At 40.6% G+C, this 16,309-nt stretch overlaps 1 protein-coding gene across 1 annotated transcript; it reads left to right on the top strand.

Moving 5' to 3' along the window:
• The first annotated feature begins 4,582 nt into the window (after positions 1–4,582).
• Positions 4,583–7,358, top strand: LOC128861830 (protein bric-a-brac 1-like). The gene is made up of 2 exons (XM_054100205.1): positions 4,583–7,087; positions 7,287–7,358. Exons 1-2 carry the CDS (start codon positions 5,093–5,095, stop codon positions 7,356–7,358), a joined length of 2,067 nt encoding a protein of 688 aa, XP_053956180.1. The 5' UTR covers positions 4,583–5,092.
• The last annotated feature ends 8,951 nt before the right edge of the window (positions 7,359–16,309 follow it).

Below are 16,309 nucleotides of genomic sequence, written 5' to 3' on the forward strand. Positions count from 1 at the left end.
TAAGCCTTAAAACGTTTTCACCCATGGGCTGTAGTAGAGCCGTACTATCTGGAGGAAAGCACATCATCGATAATTTGACCATTTTAGCTCTTTAAATTGCCTTCTTTGGAATGGTATGGAGCATTATCAATAAGAAGAAATACTCTTTCCGGAAGATTTTGTGCACAAAGGAACTCTTTTATCAGTTTATTTAAGCAGCTTTTGATTAAAACAGAATTCTTTGTTTTAACAAAAAATTAACATACAAATGTTCGGTGAAACCATTCCTCAAATAAAGCTAAGATCTTCCAAGCACTTTTATTTCTTTTGTAGGCAACCGTCATATCAGTAAAATTTGTTAATGAACGCGGATTCTCCGGTTTTCCAATAACCATTATTTTTACTTTATGATTTTGAGCAGCATTTGTATAAGCAAGGAACGTCATTCCCTCCTTATTGATTTTATGACCACCGAAGCTGAGGTTTATGTTGAGTGCACAAGATTTTTATCGGGTAAGAGCTTCCAAAACAAGCAACACTCATCAGAATTGAATATCTGCTGTTTCGTCAAACTTAAATTCATAATTTTTTTGTTAAATTTATCCAAAAATGGGTACCTTATTTGAGAATTTTTCTCAGCAAATTTTGAGCCATCGTACTCTATTCCTCTTTTTAAATTTTTTAACACAATCGTTGCTAGCGTGGAATCCTCCAGACTTTTCCTCATGTAATAACTTGGTTTTCTCTTTTACCACATCATAATGTCCTATTACAAATAAATTTTTGGCCCTTTAATCCGCAAATCAATTGAACAACGCCTTTTCAATTTTTGGAAACTCATAAGAGAGTTTTCCTTTTACCTGGACTGGGTTCAGAACGCGTAACAAACTTCTTTAGGGACTTCTCCGAGCTTTATTCTCAAAAATACAACGTAAAAAGAGCAAAAGTGAAGGAAAAAATAAAAAAATGTTGCTAGTGTAGAGATAAAACTTATCTTGCGTCGCAAGTAATGAGTACGCAATGAAAAAAGTGGTGGCGCAAGTATAGAGGTGTGCAAGTATCGAGAATGCGCAAGAATCGAGTTTCTACGGTAATTGCAATAAATGTTTTATTTTTGTAATCAATCAGTTGATACATAAATCGGCTATACATTTTTTTGCCATCCCCAAGTATGGTTTAATGGGTGCCGAAACCGTCGGAAATTTGACTCACTTCAGGGGTCAGCCTAGAATTATTCGCAAGTTTTACTCTTTTTATCAAAGGAAAATTGAAATATGAAATTTTTAAAAAGAAAACGGCCAATGTGGCAGCCTTTAAGAGGCAGCGTCATGGCACAATTAGCAACCGAGGTCTTTAAGCATTCTAACACAGTGAAATTTTTTTAGCACATCTCTAATAGCAGGAAATAATACTTTTGTATAAGTACTTTTACTAGCACAGCGAAAAAACTATAGCACCTAAACAAATTATCCAGTCAGAACTATTTTTAAAGTCCTTTTTAGAATAGTTCCACAAACTTTTCACTAAAATTCCACAGTTTTTAATTACTTATTTATTTATTCATTTACATATATTCAACACAACAACCTTTGGCTAGGGGTGTATCTCCATTGAATATAAGGTAGATTACAATATACTTAAATTCTGAGTCCAAAACTTATTTCTAAGAAAGAGAGAGAGAGAAAAAAAATTAAATAGTAAGAAGGAAAAAGGTAAACTAATATGAAAAAGGCGAGAGGCAGACAAAAGTACTTAATAATACAGGTCAAACAACCAAAAAGTACTTTTTTAAAACGCAAAGAATTTTTAATATTTTTCAATTTTTGTGAGACACTTTTCTAAAGATGAATAATGAAAACAAAAAATGGGCGTGCTGATGGCTTAAATTTATCGCTTGTAAGCTAAGGTGACTGAATGACTGGCTGTGATGCAATCTATGCCTTATATATTGAGTATCGTTTGATATCAATATTTTTTGCAACATTATAAGGCATCTCAGATTTAATAAATTTTCAAGAGGCATGAAATAAATTGTAGGCGCGTATACGGAAAATCAAATAGATTAACGAAACCAACGCAAGACTACTCTTGTCGCGGCCCTTTGCTCCCGAGAGGAGCGAACAAGGGGGGAAAAAAATACGGAAATGTGCTTACACAATTTTCATCGCATATATATCCAGCAATATTACATATAATACATTTAGTTTCTTATTGCATATACTATCACAGCTAGCGAATAACTCAAAATCACATAATAAAGTCGGTGTGAAATAAGCTTTGGCTAATTATCTCTGGGGCAAAATATTGATTATACCAAAGCGAAATATTCCGTTTACTTTACATACGTCACTAACAAAGGGATTATTCCATGTGAGAGCTCGATTAAATATAACACCAAGGTGTTACTCTGTCGAAAGCGTCCAGTTTGAACATTTTTTTATGAATGGCAATACACTGGGACTTACTTGGGTTGAGGACTAGAACGTTATTGCCAAATCTTGTATATACTTGTATGTGTATATGTACATATATAAAGGGGTTTTTAATAAGAGGTGTTATTTTGATATTCAAAGAGAAACGCTATTTTTTAATATAAATGATCGGATGTTTATTTCATTATTAAGAAGGTATGCCGTTAATAGTGAAAAATAACATCAGGCAAATGACCACCACGACCACGCTTACAGGACAATATCCTTTTCATGAAATTTTCTATAACCGGATTGCAAAGTGGCTGCCCTATGTCCTCGATAGTCTCACGAATCGACCCTGGGCTTTTGGCGTAGACCTTCCCTTTCACGTGGCTCCAAAGAAAACAGTCACAAGGTATTAAATCACAAGATCTCGGTGGCCAATTGTGATCACCTCTTCAAGAGATAACACGATCCGGGATCTTTACCCGTAAAAGATCAATGGTTTCGTTGCTTGTGTGGCACGTAGCGCCGTCTTGTTGAACATAAACGTTGTCAATATCAATACCATCCAATTTAGGCCATAAAATTCGTTAATCATCTCTCGATAGGGCAATTCATTCACCTGTAACATTTATTATTGGAAAACCCTATATAATTGCCGCTTGCACCCTTTGTTGGGTGTTTAACGAAGCTTTTCCTCCCAAACGGAATGACATAGTTTTATGTTGCCTCCAAATGACGGATGGTTCTTTTTAAGAATTTTTTCATGTTAGAAATACATTCGGAGATTTGCCAGTGCCTGCTCACGGCAAACGCTGTTAGAAAGAAAAAACGTTGTCTACCATTTGGTGTTTCGCGACCACAGCGGATTTTGAACCTGGACAGTACCGTCCACTTATCGTTATTTAAATTAAATTTACTTGCATTAATTGTACCAAAGGAGCAACCAATACACAATTGGGCGTCATCAGCATAGACATAACTATCGGAGTGAATAAATACCTCAGAAAAGTTATTAATATATAAAACAGAGAACAGATGACCAAGCGCAGAACTTTCCGACTCTACGGATATGAAACTCTTTATCTACCGACATAAAACTCGACAAAGAATTTTTAACATAAATAGCCTTAGAACACTCACAAAGATACGACTTGACTAGATTTAACACTGGGGACGAGAAATTAAAAACTTGTTTCAACTTTAAACATAATAAGTCATGATCAACAGAGTCAAAAGCTTTAGAATGGTCAAGAAGGATTAGACAATTCAAAGGGTTTTTATCTATTCTAAGCCTAATATCGTCATTAACTTGTAAGACTGCAGTAATACAACTTCTGTTAGATCTGCACCAGATTGACATTCACTCGCTAAACATTTTTTCTTTAAAAATATTTCTTCTAAGGATGCATTAAATGTTCCAGTGCCTTAGACAGAAGATACAGGATCGATATATTTAATTTAGTTGCGTTCGGTTTAATTGAAAGTGTTGATTCAATTTAATTAGAATTTCTTGAAAAGTTTTTGATTTACAGTTTTAGAGCTTATTAAATTTTAGTGCATTAAACTACAAGTTTGAAGCTGCTAAACAATCCAGTTCATTTCTTATAACTTTTTTCTTTGACGGTATTCCCCACACAAAAAATGCACAATTTTTTTTTTAAATTGGGGGAAATGCGCAACACCCTCAGTGGCAAAAATTAGCAAAAATTAACGAGAATTTTAAATCATTTCAAAATTGCACTTTTTAGTAATAAAAATGTAAAACTGCGTACCCAATTTTTTTTCTCTCGAAATTATGAATAAAAAGTTAGAAATTCTAATTAAAATGTTAAAAATTTTGATGTAAGTTTATCGAATTGTAATGAGTCTTGTACAAAAATGTAACTGGGATTATTTTACGAATTAATCGATAAACAGAATGCTTGGGTGAGTTTTAATAAGTCGTTATTGAGATACACGCATTCCCTTAAACGTGGAAATATCAGAAATTCTTTACACATTTATGAAACATTTGAAAAAAATCGTTCAAGCTGGAATGCTCTTATCCATATTATCCCTTTAACACAAGCAGTTTCACATCGCTGAATTTCAAAAGCTATAAATTCAATCTAGAAAATCTATTAACTATTTTAACATTTCCAATTTCGCGTCTAAATGAATCCTCTAAAAAGTATTCACTACTTTAATTTAAACCAAAAGATAGCTCTAGGTTGGACGGAATTGCTTCGACTTACTCTTATATAATATTCTGTACTCGCTTTATGAAAAAATTAAGTCTTTTGCATTCCACCCAAATTGAGAGTTTAACATCAAATCAATTTATTACTTACATTCTTTTATCTAACAAAATTTGTTTTTTTCCTTTAGTAAATTAGCTCGTAATTAGATATATTTTTCAACAAACTCTCTATTCAATACAAAAACTCAAGATACAAAGATTAGATTAAGAAAAGTAAAATAGAAAGGGAGTAAAGATGAGTGCGAAATATGAGTGAATGCTATTAAATAGTAGAAAAGTCTCGAAAATAAACGAACGCCGGCGGTTGTGTTAAGATCAAATTATTTAAATGTATTTCCGCATCCAAACAATTCGTCACATAATGAATAAATCAAGAAACGGTTCCAGTTCTAACAACCACAACCGCTGATAAAATTAAACTCAAAACGATCATTAACCATCCACCGACAGTTGCGATATGACTTCCAATTCACCACCTCCACAAAGCGGCTCGCGCCCTCTAACGGCTACTGACAATGCGGCATCTTCATCACCGTTTCGTTCGCTGCTTTCCAGCCCACTGTTGACACGACAACGTGCCACCATCGCAGCTCGCACCTCGTCCGCGACATCTTTTTCATCGCCCGCATCTCCACAGCCACCGCCAGCACGCCCCGTTTCCGTATTGCCAAGTTTTCTTGGTAGCCCGCTCACACCACCACCTCCATCACACACTTCCGCAACCGTATCGGGCTCAGGCGAAAAAGATGAAAATATTGCGGCGACCGAGCAAAATCCTAAGGCAACTGGTTGCAGTCCGTTAATGCGCGGGGAGTCGCCCGGCCCGCCCGCATGCTCATCCATCGCTCGCACACCAACGCCTGTTGGTGAAACCATCGCTGGGCGTATCACCTCGCCCGGTGGTACAAGTGCTATAAGTAATGCTCAGCCTATTTCGCCACATTCGTCGACAGGTTCCACCGTTACAGTGCCGCAACAATTTTGCCTGCGTTGGAACAATTACCAAAGCAACCTGATGAGCGTTTTTGATCAGCTTTTACAAACCGAATCGTTTGTCGACGTGACGTTAGCTTGTGACGGACACTCTATTAAGGCGCATAAAATGATCCTCTCCGCTTGTTCGCCCTATTTTCAAATGCTCTTTTCCGATACCCCTTGTCAGCATCCCATAGTCATAATGAGGGACGTCAACTGGTGTGACCTGAAGTCAATCGTAGAGTTCATGTATCGCGGTGAGATCAATGTTAGTCAAGATCAAATTGGTCCGCTCTTGCGCATAGCTGAAATGCTGAAAGTACGCGGACTTGCGGATGTAAGCGCGGGAAGCGTTTCCGCAGAAGAAGCAGCAGCAGAGCGTTTACTAAAAGAATTACATTTTCCCTCCAAATCCAGTTCGCCGAAAAGAGGGGGAGGAAGTGGTTCTCCTTGTTTAAAACGTGAACGTAAGGAGTATCCTGATGAGGGCGAAGAGCGTTATTTGGATACTGAGAAAAACTTACGTTTGGGTCGCACGGATTGGGATTTCAATACTGCGTCTAGCGGACCCAGTATCAGCGGCGACACCATTGGTGGCAGCGGTAGCAGTAATCTTGAGTTACGACTCTCACCACTACACTTACCGCACCAACAGCAACAACATCAATCGCAACAACATAATCTGCAGCAACAAGCGCGGAATGTGCGTAAGCGACGTTGGCCTTCAGCTGATGTAGTCTTCAATCCGCCAGCAAGTCCATTGAGTGGCCTTATTGCTGCTGAACGCGCCGAACGTGAACGGGAACGAGAGAGAGATCGTGAGGATTGTACATTGATAACACCGCCACCGCCAACGTCAGCGGTTACTGGTACAGCAACTTCGAGCACTACCCAAGCCAGCCGCAGCTCGGCACGTCTAGTCCCCACTCTACTCGAAACCGCCGCTCATCTAGAATTGCCCTCACCATCAACGACGCCAGCACCTTCACTTTTGCATCCAATGCGTACACCACCGGGCATCCCACCACATCTATCACATCAATCGTCACAACAACAACATGCGCACCCCCAACAACAGGCTCATCATGTGGGACAAACGCAATCACAACAAACACATCTCCAGCACTCACATCGTACATCGCCAGCCTCATCAAGTGCAACGCCCACACACCAATCCAACTTGATCAGTGGGCAGATGACATCAACGGCCGGTAGTATGAGTGGTGGTGGCAGCGCTGGTAGTGTTGTTGGCGGGCGTACAGAGCAGAGCGGTGGCGTAAGTGACTCGCGATTTGCGTTAGGCTCCCAAGCGGCTGCGATGGCGGCGGCCGTAGCGGCACAAATGGATTTAGGTGCCATGGGTATGTCACATACAATAGGTCCTCCATCGACACATGGCCCCCATCACACGCCTTCTCTGGCGGATGATCTAGAAATTAAACCGGGCATTGCGGAAATGATACGCGAAGAAGAACGGGTAAGTCTATTAAACAATTTCATTCACAATTTACTTAGCATTTATCAATGAAAATTACCCACTCACTTCTGATTTGAGCTACTTAGGCTCTTCCCACCATCGGCCAAATAGTACGTGGAAAAAAATGTCTAATTATTTAAGCAGTGGCTCATTGCGTTTGCGCTTTTATTTTGATTCTACTTTTCGTATGCACATTCAGTCCACACGACAAGTAGCGCCACGTATGTCAGCAACAATCAATTGCGGTACACTCGCACGTCGCCACAGTTGACGGCGTAATGCTCGTAAATGTCGTATTGATTGGCGCCGCGATTTAGCCTCCGCAATGGAGCTGCTGCATGAGTAAAAATTGTGATCGCATGAAGATGCTGTTAGCGTACAAGTAGAGGTGCATACATATGTCTGCTATAACTTGGGAGAGCAAGTCCATTCATTCATTAATGGATTCGAAGTGCCACTCTCATTTTCACTGTTGCTGCTTGGCGCTACACTCTACCGACGGTGAATGAACTACAACCAAACGTAATCGTACATTTATAAAGCCACGCAGTTGTGGTTCTTCACTTATACTTGTCGCTGCTTATACTTTTTGTTGATCATATAATTGACAGCGCGCCGTCTTAATGGTCCATGGGTATCGTTCCCAACAACAATTTTGGAATTTTGTTGATACAAAATTATACTCTTTCATAAATTCCCAAAGCAATCAGATAATTGAATGTACGCTAATAACTTTCACTAGTCTAAACTGATCTTAACCTGAGTTGAACTTAAGTTCGATCAATTCTGCTCAGTGCGACAATATAGAAAAGCAAAAGAAATAAAGAAGAAGAAGAAGAAAAATACATGTGCGAAATCTTTATCCAATTTAAAATAGGAGCCATTCAACATACATGCTATAATCAACCGAAACCAGCGCTCATAGCATAAGTGCAATATTTGCTAACGATTTATTCGTCCACTTACTTTGCAGTTCTTATCCGCAACAATTGATATAGTTGGAGGACATTTTCCTGAGCTCCTGTATATGCTTTCGCTTGCAGTTTCTAGTCACATTGCATGATTAACGCTAGGTTTGCTAGCTTACTAAGTAATAGAAACGTAACCAGCATTTGCCCCTCTCTTTAGCAAATTTGTCAAGAAAATTGTTCAATACATTTAACTTGGCTCAAACCCCTGGAATACATATATTTTAACAATAACATTATACTCATTGATTAGACTTATCCTGCCCAACTGATACAATGTACGGATCTTTTTTATTTTGGCGCTCGGCCAAGAAAAACGGGAGTATCTTAAGCGACCAGATCTAAAAATTTCGACCCAATTCACCAGCCGAAAAAAATCTAGAGATATACTATATTTAATAATTTATTGAGAAAGGATATATCGCTTTCGAGATGATAAAAGGCGGATATGTCAAAAGTGCTTAAATGAGAATTAAAATTTTTACATAAGGTTTGAAATCGTTCATTTCAAATCCAGATCAGTTCGCCATTTCTTTCACATTTAGCTGAAAAGTAGTTTGAAAAAAGGACCTAAAGTTCATAGATACTCGAGAGGGATCAGCAATAATGGGAAAATCGATTAGCATTATGCGACTGTTGTGTTGGGGAAGATTAAATAGGGAGTAATATCGAAAATGTCCGAAGGCACGCGTTTTGCAACAGATTTAGCACCGCCGCCTGATGCTTCCAATTCAAGGCGAACCTTATGAAGGAATGTCGCAGTTACCATAATTAGAGACTTCTAAATCGGTGTGATTTGCAGATATAGCAACGATAACTGTATCTCTCTTCATTTCTTGAGTTAAATTGTAGTCCTTCATGTCTTATCTGAAAAAGAGCTAAAAAAGAAATAGTGGTTTTTGGAAGTTATAACCACATATATGCATGCCCTTAACTGCTATACTCACCCTTTATAGTTGACTCTTACATCGTTTTTGCTTAATTGACCGAGCTTTTCCTTCAATTCGTAGTGAACGCTTTGATATTGCCGCATAAATCAGGGAACCTACAATTTGATGCCGCTTCTACACGGAAAAAGGTTTTAATAAGAACCTTTTTTCATGGCAGAAATACAATAGGAGGTTTGTTATTCTTTGGAAAGAGGTGACCGTCATTAGACATTATTTTATATAATTTTTGTGTTTCGTACTCACAGCGGGGTTCGAACCCGGACAATACCGAATGGTACTCACGCACGTATCCGTTCGGTCACGGCAGCCGCGCCGAATACTTACTATGTAGCAAGTTCAATTGTCAACTGGCAATTGCTAGTCGCTATCTATAATATCATTCATGGTACTGGCAATGCAACTGCGTTTTTTTTCCTATCGATAATTATCGGTTATAATCGACCCATACATTTTCCGTTTTAGAAACTTTCACGTTTCAATTAAGCATTTATATTAAATTTTATACCATCAATGGTCGCTTCTTTAGAAAATCTGGAAACAAAAATCGATTTTCTCCGATACCTGCAAAAGAGTTTAAGGTTTTCCTTTAAAGCTGAGAGACGTTTTGATATCGATGGCTTCTTTGATTTCGAAAAAGCGGATGGAAAACTAGCTACATTTATAAAGTCTACGATACATATTTAAAAGCTAATTAACACAGAAAAGGAAAACAAAAAATGAGGTAGTAAGAGCATTTTGCAATAAGGGCCAGTGGTATGATATATCAAATCTCAATCTCATAAAATTAAGCAGAGTAAAAATATGTAGATATGATTCGATAACTGCATTTATCCATTATAGATAAGCATGATTCAAAGTATCACCCCATGGATCTTGTTCAGACAAGTGGCTAGAGAAGCTCTTTCGACTGCCTGCGGGTCTTCTTCTTCTTAATTGGCGCTATAACCGCTTACGCGATTTTGGCCGAGTTTAGCAAAGCGCGCCAGTCGTTTCTTTCTCGTGCTAACCGGCGCCAGTTGGACACACCAAGTGAAGCCAAGTCCTTCTCCACCTGATCTTTCCAACGCAGAGGAGGCCGCCCTCTTCCTCTGCTACCACCAGCTGGTACCGCATCGAATACTTTCAAAGCCGGAGCGTTTGTATCCATTCGGACGGCATGACCCAGCCAACGTAGCTGCTGGATCTTTATTCGCTGCGCTATGTCTATGTCGTCGTAAAGCTCATACAGCTCATCGTTCCATCGTCTGCGATATTCGCCATTGCCAACGTGCAAAGGTCCCAAAATCTTACGCAGAATCTTTCTCTCGAACACTCCAAGCGTCGCTTCATCGGATGTTGTCATCGTTAAAGCTTCTGCGCCATACGTTAGGACGGGCATGATGAGAGTCTTGTAGAGTGTTAGTTTTGTTCGTCGAGAGAGGACTTTACTGCTCAGTTGCCTACTTAGTCCAAAGTAGCACTTGTTGGCAAGAGAGATTCTACGTTGGATTTCAAGGCTGACATTGTTATCGGTGTTAATGCTGGTTCCTAAATAGACGAAGTCTTTTACAACCTCGAAATTATAACTGTCTACAGTGACGTGGGTGCCGATACGCGAGTGCGCCGACTGTTTGTTTGAAGACAGGAGGTACTTCGTTTTGTCCTCGTTCACCACCAGACCCATTCGCTTTGCCTCTTTGTCCAGTTTGGAGAAGGCAGAACTAACAGCGCGGTTGTTAAGGCCGATGATGTCAATATCATCGGCATACGCCAGCAATTGTACGCTCTTATAAAAAATTGTGCCTGAGCGATTAAGTTCTGCGGCTCGTACGATGCTCTCCAACATCAGGTTAAAGAAGTCACACGACAGCGAGTCACCCTGTCTGAAACCTCGTTTGGTATCAAACGGCTCGGAGAGGTCCTTCCCAATTCTGACGGCGCTGCTGGTGTTGAGCAACCTCATCTTACATAGCCGTATTAGTTTTGCGGGGATACCAAATTCAGACATCGCGGCATACAGGTAACTCCTTTCCGTACTGTCGAATGCAGCTTTGAAGTCGACGAAAAGATGGTGTGTGTTGATTCTCCTTTCATGGGTCTTTTCCAAGATTTGGCGTATTGAGAATATTTGGTCGATGGTAGACTTTCCAGGTCTGAAGCCACACTGAAAAGGTTCAATCAGTTGGTTGACGGTGGGCTTCAGCCTTTCACACAATACGCTCGCTAGAACCTTATAGGCGATATTTAGAAGACTAATCCCGCGGTAATTGGCACAAATATCAGGATCGCCCTTCTTATGGATTGGGCAGAGCACACTTAAATTCCAATCGGCAGGCATGCTTTCATCCGACCATATTTTGCATAGAAGCTGATGCATGCACCTTACCAGCTCCTCGCCGCCATGTTTGAATAGCTCAGCCGGCAGTCCGTCGGCGCCCGCGGCTTTGTTGTTCTTTAGCCGCGTTATCGCTATTCTCACCTTGTCATGATCGGGTAGCGGAACGACAATTCCGTCGTCAACGATTGGCGTATCGGGATCTTCACTTTCTCGGTGACATGCGCAGCTGTCACTGTTTAATAAGTTCGAGAAGTGTTCCCTCCATAATTTAAGATTGCTCTGTACGTCAGTCACCAGTTCGCCGTCTTTGTTCTTACAGGAAAACGCCCTGGTCTTAAAATCGTCTGTAAGCCGCCAAACTTTCTGGTAGAATTTTCGGGCGATGTTCCTGTTGGCCAGCATCTCAAGCTCTTCGCACTCACGTATTTCGGCCTCTCGTTTCTTCTTTCGGATAATACGTCTCTCTTCCTTTTTCAGCTCTCTGTAGCGATCCCACATGGCTCGCGTCGCGCCCGATCGCAGCATGGCTCTATAGGCAGAATCCTTTCTTTCTGCGGCAGCATGACATTCCTCGTCGTACCAATTGTTTTTTCGGGCTCGCCGGAATCCGATTTCTTCTTCGGCGGCGGTACGTAGAGAACGAGAAATGTTGCTCCATTGTTCGTGGATGCCGGTTTGTTGGGCAGTACTCTCTGAGAGCAGGAGTGAGAGTCGAGTGGCGAATCTTCTGGCTGTCTGTTGTGATTGCAGCTTTTCGATGTCGAACATTCTTTGCGCAGGTAGATGCACGTTTTTTGCTGACCAGAGGCGTGTGCGCAGCTTGGCTGCAACAAGGTAGTGATCCGAGTCGATGTTGGGTCCTCGGATCGTACGTACATCTAATACACTAGAAGCGTGTCTTCCATCTATCACAACATGATCGATTTGGTTTCGTGTTTTTCGATCAGGAGACAGCCAGGTGGCTTGGTGAATCTTCTTATGCTGGAATCTGGTGCTGCAGACTACCATGTTTCGGGCCCCCTGAATTTTCCGACTGTGGGACCAAAAATTCCCTCCTTGCCCACCCTGGCGTTGAAGTCGCCAAGCACGATTTTTATGTCGTGGCGGGGGCAGCGCTCATAGGAGCGTTCCAGGCGCTCATAGAAAGAATCTTTGGTCGCATCGTCCTTCTCTTCCGTCGGGGCGTGGGCGCAAATTAGCGATATGTTAAAAAAAACGGGCTTTGATGCGGATTGTTGCGAGACGCTCGTCCACCGGAGTGAACGACAGTACTTGGCGACGAAGTCTCTCTCCCACAATAAATCCGACACCGAATTTTCGCTCCTTTACATGGCAGCTGTAGTAGACGTCGCAAGGTCCTATGGTTTTCTTACCTTGCCCCGTCCATCGCATCTCTTGGATGGCAGTGATGTCAGTCTTTACTCTCACGAGGACATCAACCAGCCGGGCAGAAGCACCTTCCCCATTAAGGGACCGGACATTCCAGGTGCATGCCCTCAAATCATATTCCTTATTTCGTTTGCAGGGGTCGTCATCAGTATAGGCAGGTCTCATCCGAGGCTTTTTCAAACTTTTCATTGGGGGGGATTTTTAAGTGGCGGGTCCCAAACCCAACGCACAACCAGCTATCCTGGAATGTTTCGCCTTCTCACGTTAGCTCACTCCCGAACGGGTGTTCGGAAGCTACCCAGAGGATACGTGGGCTAATCCCGGCCGTTGTGAGCTGCTTGAACCATATGCAGAAGAATCGTCCTGGCCATTCCCAAGTGAATGGCGATCAGTAACTTTCCCCACTTGCGTGGACTTCTACACATGGAACCATCCTCCATGCGGGTCACTCCTGTTAAAATTTCCGTTCCGTACGTAAGCCGAATGTGCGGCCGCCGTAACCGAGTGGGTTGGTGCGTGACTACCATTCGGAATTCGCAGATCGTAAGAGAATGAAGAAAGATTTTTTCTCCACAGGAAATGGCAATCCTCCGTATTTCTGTCATGAAAAAGCTCCTCATAAAAAAAAATCTGCCGTTTGGAGTCGGTTTAAAACGGTAGGCCCCTCCATTTGTGAATCAACAGAAAGACGCACACCACAAATAGGAGGAGTAGCTCGGCCAAGCACCCAAAAAGGATGTAAGCAACAATTATAATTTATAATTAAAATTATATAAGTAAGCCAAAGTCAACTAGTTCAAGAGGAACCAGCAAGTAGGTAAAGAGGGCAATGGTAAATTCGAGGACATAGTTAAAAACTTAAGATCTTAAGTCTTCTTGTAGATTTTAAACTTGTGAAGAGAGCGAGTTGATTGTAACCAGCTTAGTTGATGCAATTAAGCATGGCGTGGAGTTATAGAGATTATATAGAGTCTTGCATTCAAATATGTTCAGGATGCCGTTCAGCTTCCTCTCTCGTTCAAATTCTTTACAATACACGTATTTGCAGTAATCTTTGAAGCGATATCCCGCCTTTTGACTAAAAGCAGAATATGGAGCTCTATAGCTTGTCACCATTCGTCTCCACCGACCCATCTTCTGAAATGGCAATTTTAAATGATTCCTATTGAAGATGGGTTCTATTCTTTTGGATAACTGACTTTTGGAAATTATGACTGCTGAGGAGCTGAAGATAAATCGCTGCTGTAGAAGGGGCTCAAAGTAAAGTAAAGAGAAGTGCCAATTTGTTATCTCCAAAAGCTGTTTCAATCGTTACCGATCTACTAGTGATCAGAAAGGTCTTACCGCCTACTTTGCGAGTTAATGTTTTTATGTCGCTGAACTGACTACAGGCACTCTTGTCCAAGAGCATACCGCCGCTGTTTAGAGAAAAGCCCACAAGATTGCTCTTCCCAGCCAGTGGTTTTCACCGAAGTACTTCATCTAGAACCCTTTTAAGTATAATATCAACGGATTCAGATGCAGCGGCGGCCGCCGTAGCCGAGTGGGTTGGTGCGTGGCTACCATTCGGAATTCACAGAGAGAACGTCAGTTCGAATCTCGGTGAAAGCAAAATTAATAAAAGCATTTTTCTTATAGCGGTCGCCCCTCGGCAGGCAATGGCAAACCTCCGAGTGTATTTCTACCATGAAAAAGCTCCTCATAAAAATATCTGCCGTTCGGAGTCGGCTTGAAACTCCATCAAGACGCACACCACAAATAGGAGGAGGAGCTCGGCCAAACACCTAACAGAAGTGTACGCCAACTATTTTTTTATACATATTCAGATGCAGTTGATTTCATTACCTATGTTTTGATTTTAAAGTTGTGATTCCGGCTTGGCTATCAAAGAAACCTCCATCAGGAAATCATTGCAATAATCCGCAATCCTGAATTTACGCTTAACTCAACCGTTTCATTTTCCCTTGAAGAAATATGGGTAGGGAGGGAACCATTTCGGCCATGATCGGTACGATAAGTTATAAAGTTGAAATATCGACATTTAAAAGCCGAAATATGTTTGTAACACATTGGCTGCAAAGTCCCGGGCCTAACACATATATGTATGACACTAGTTTTATTGCATTCATCTTTTTTAGTATTACTCTTTAAAAGACAGCTGTTAAAAATTCAGGATATTCTATTCACTAGTTCGTAAGTTATTGTGCTAAGAGTGACGCTACTTTTGTTATTTTCAAAACAATGTATCAAAAAAAATTTCGTGTTTAAAGTTTACACTGATTCTTGATGGCAAAAAATACCGTTCAGGTGAAGCAATTTTTCAATTCTTTTGTTTTATTTAGTAAACGAGTTTTTCTAAGACAAAATTGGATGATTAATTTTGCGCCACTTTGTATGTATGTGCGTAATTTACTGAGCAATCCATTTATGCTATAAAGTCTTGGATAACATAAAAACACATTTCGACATTTTCATATGTGTGCTTATGTACATATGTACAAGCATATTTACAATTATCATTATTATATTGATTTCCGCATGGATTTTACAATATTTATTTAAGCGTTTTTTTATTTTAAAATCCATAATTGATCGCACCAAGTCGAGAAAAGACAACAGCAGTAGTTCATTGAACTGCATGCCAAACAATACCGACAACATCAGCCGGCGACCGACAACAAACCCATCTAATGGCGCGCATAAACAACGCAGCACAGCTACAAACGTACTTATGTGACCGGCAAAGAAGAGGAGGGGTGAGAAAAAATATTAAAAATTATTATAAATACTTAAAAAAATAACACTCACATAAAAGTGCAATTAATCAAGACGCCAAGACGCAAACCAAGGAGGCCTACGTACATATATACACACATACATACGCAAGTAGCTCAGAATGTAAGCTCAGGCTAAGCGGCAAAAAGGAAAACCATTTGTTTGCAGCGGTGGTTGCTGGATGCAGCTAAATATTGTCGGCACGGCTGCGCTGCACTGCAATGCGCTGCAAAGCGATGCTGAGTGTGCGCACACCGACACTGACTTGTTGTCTAACTGACTGACACTTATCTTCTTTTTATCTGCTTATAAAAAATGAAATTGATTCTCGCTCTTCAGCATTTCGAATTTAATATTGAATGAATGCCTGCTCATACATACATACGCTACATGCGCATATATTTATATATGTATGTATGTATGTAGATATGAACATTAGGCATATGAGTGCACAAATATCGAATTGTCGGAGCAACAGTGCAAACACAAAGAATAAACTTCATCTGTCAATATTTGAGTCTGACTTGAATTCTTCGTTCTTTCTTTCATTGGTTGTGTGCCTGCATTCATAAGTCTTTCCTTTGATTGTTTTTTACATATTTATCGAGTTTTTTCTTGTTTGTGTTTAATTTTACATTTTTTTTATATTCTTTTTTTCGTAATTTAAACAAATACCAGCAAATGACATACCGGCAGTTGGAGGTGCTTTGTCGAAGTCACTAGGCAGAAACCGTGGCATGGGTACAATTTCAATGATCGCAAGATGCGGCGAGTGCAACTGCAGCTGTTAGGCATTAGGAGACATATGCCAGACATTTGTACA

The sequence above is a fragment of the Anastrepha ludens genome, chromosome 4 (assembly GCF_028408465.1).
Source record: "Anastrepha ludens isolate Willacy chromosome 4, idAnaLude1.1, whole genome shotgun sequence".
NCBI classification, from domain to species: Eukaryota; Metazoa; Arthropoda; class Insecta; order Diptera; family Tephritidae; genus Anastrepha; species Anastrepha ludens.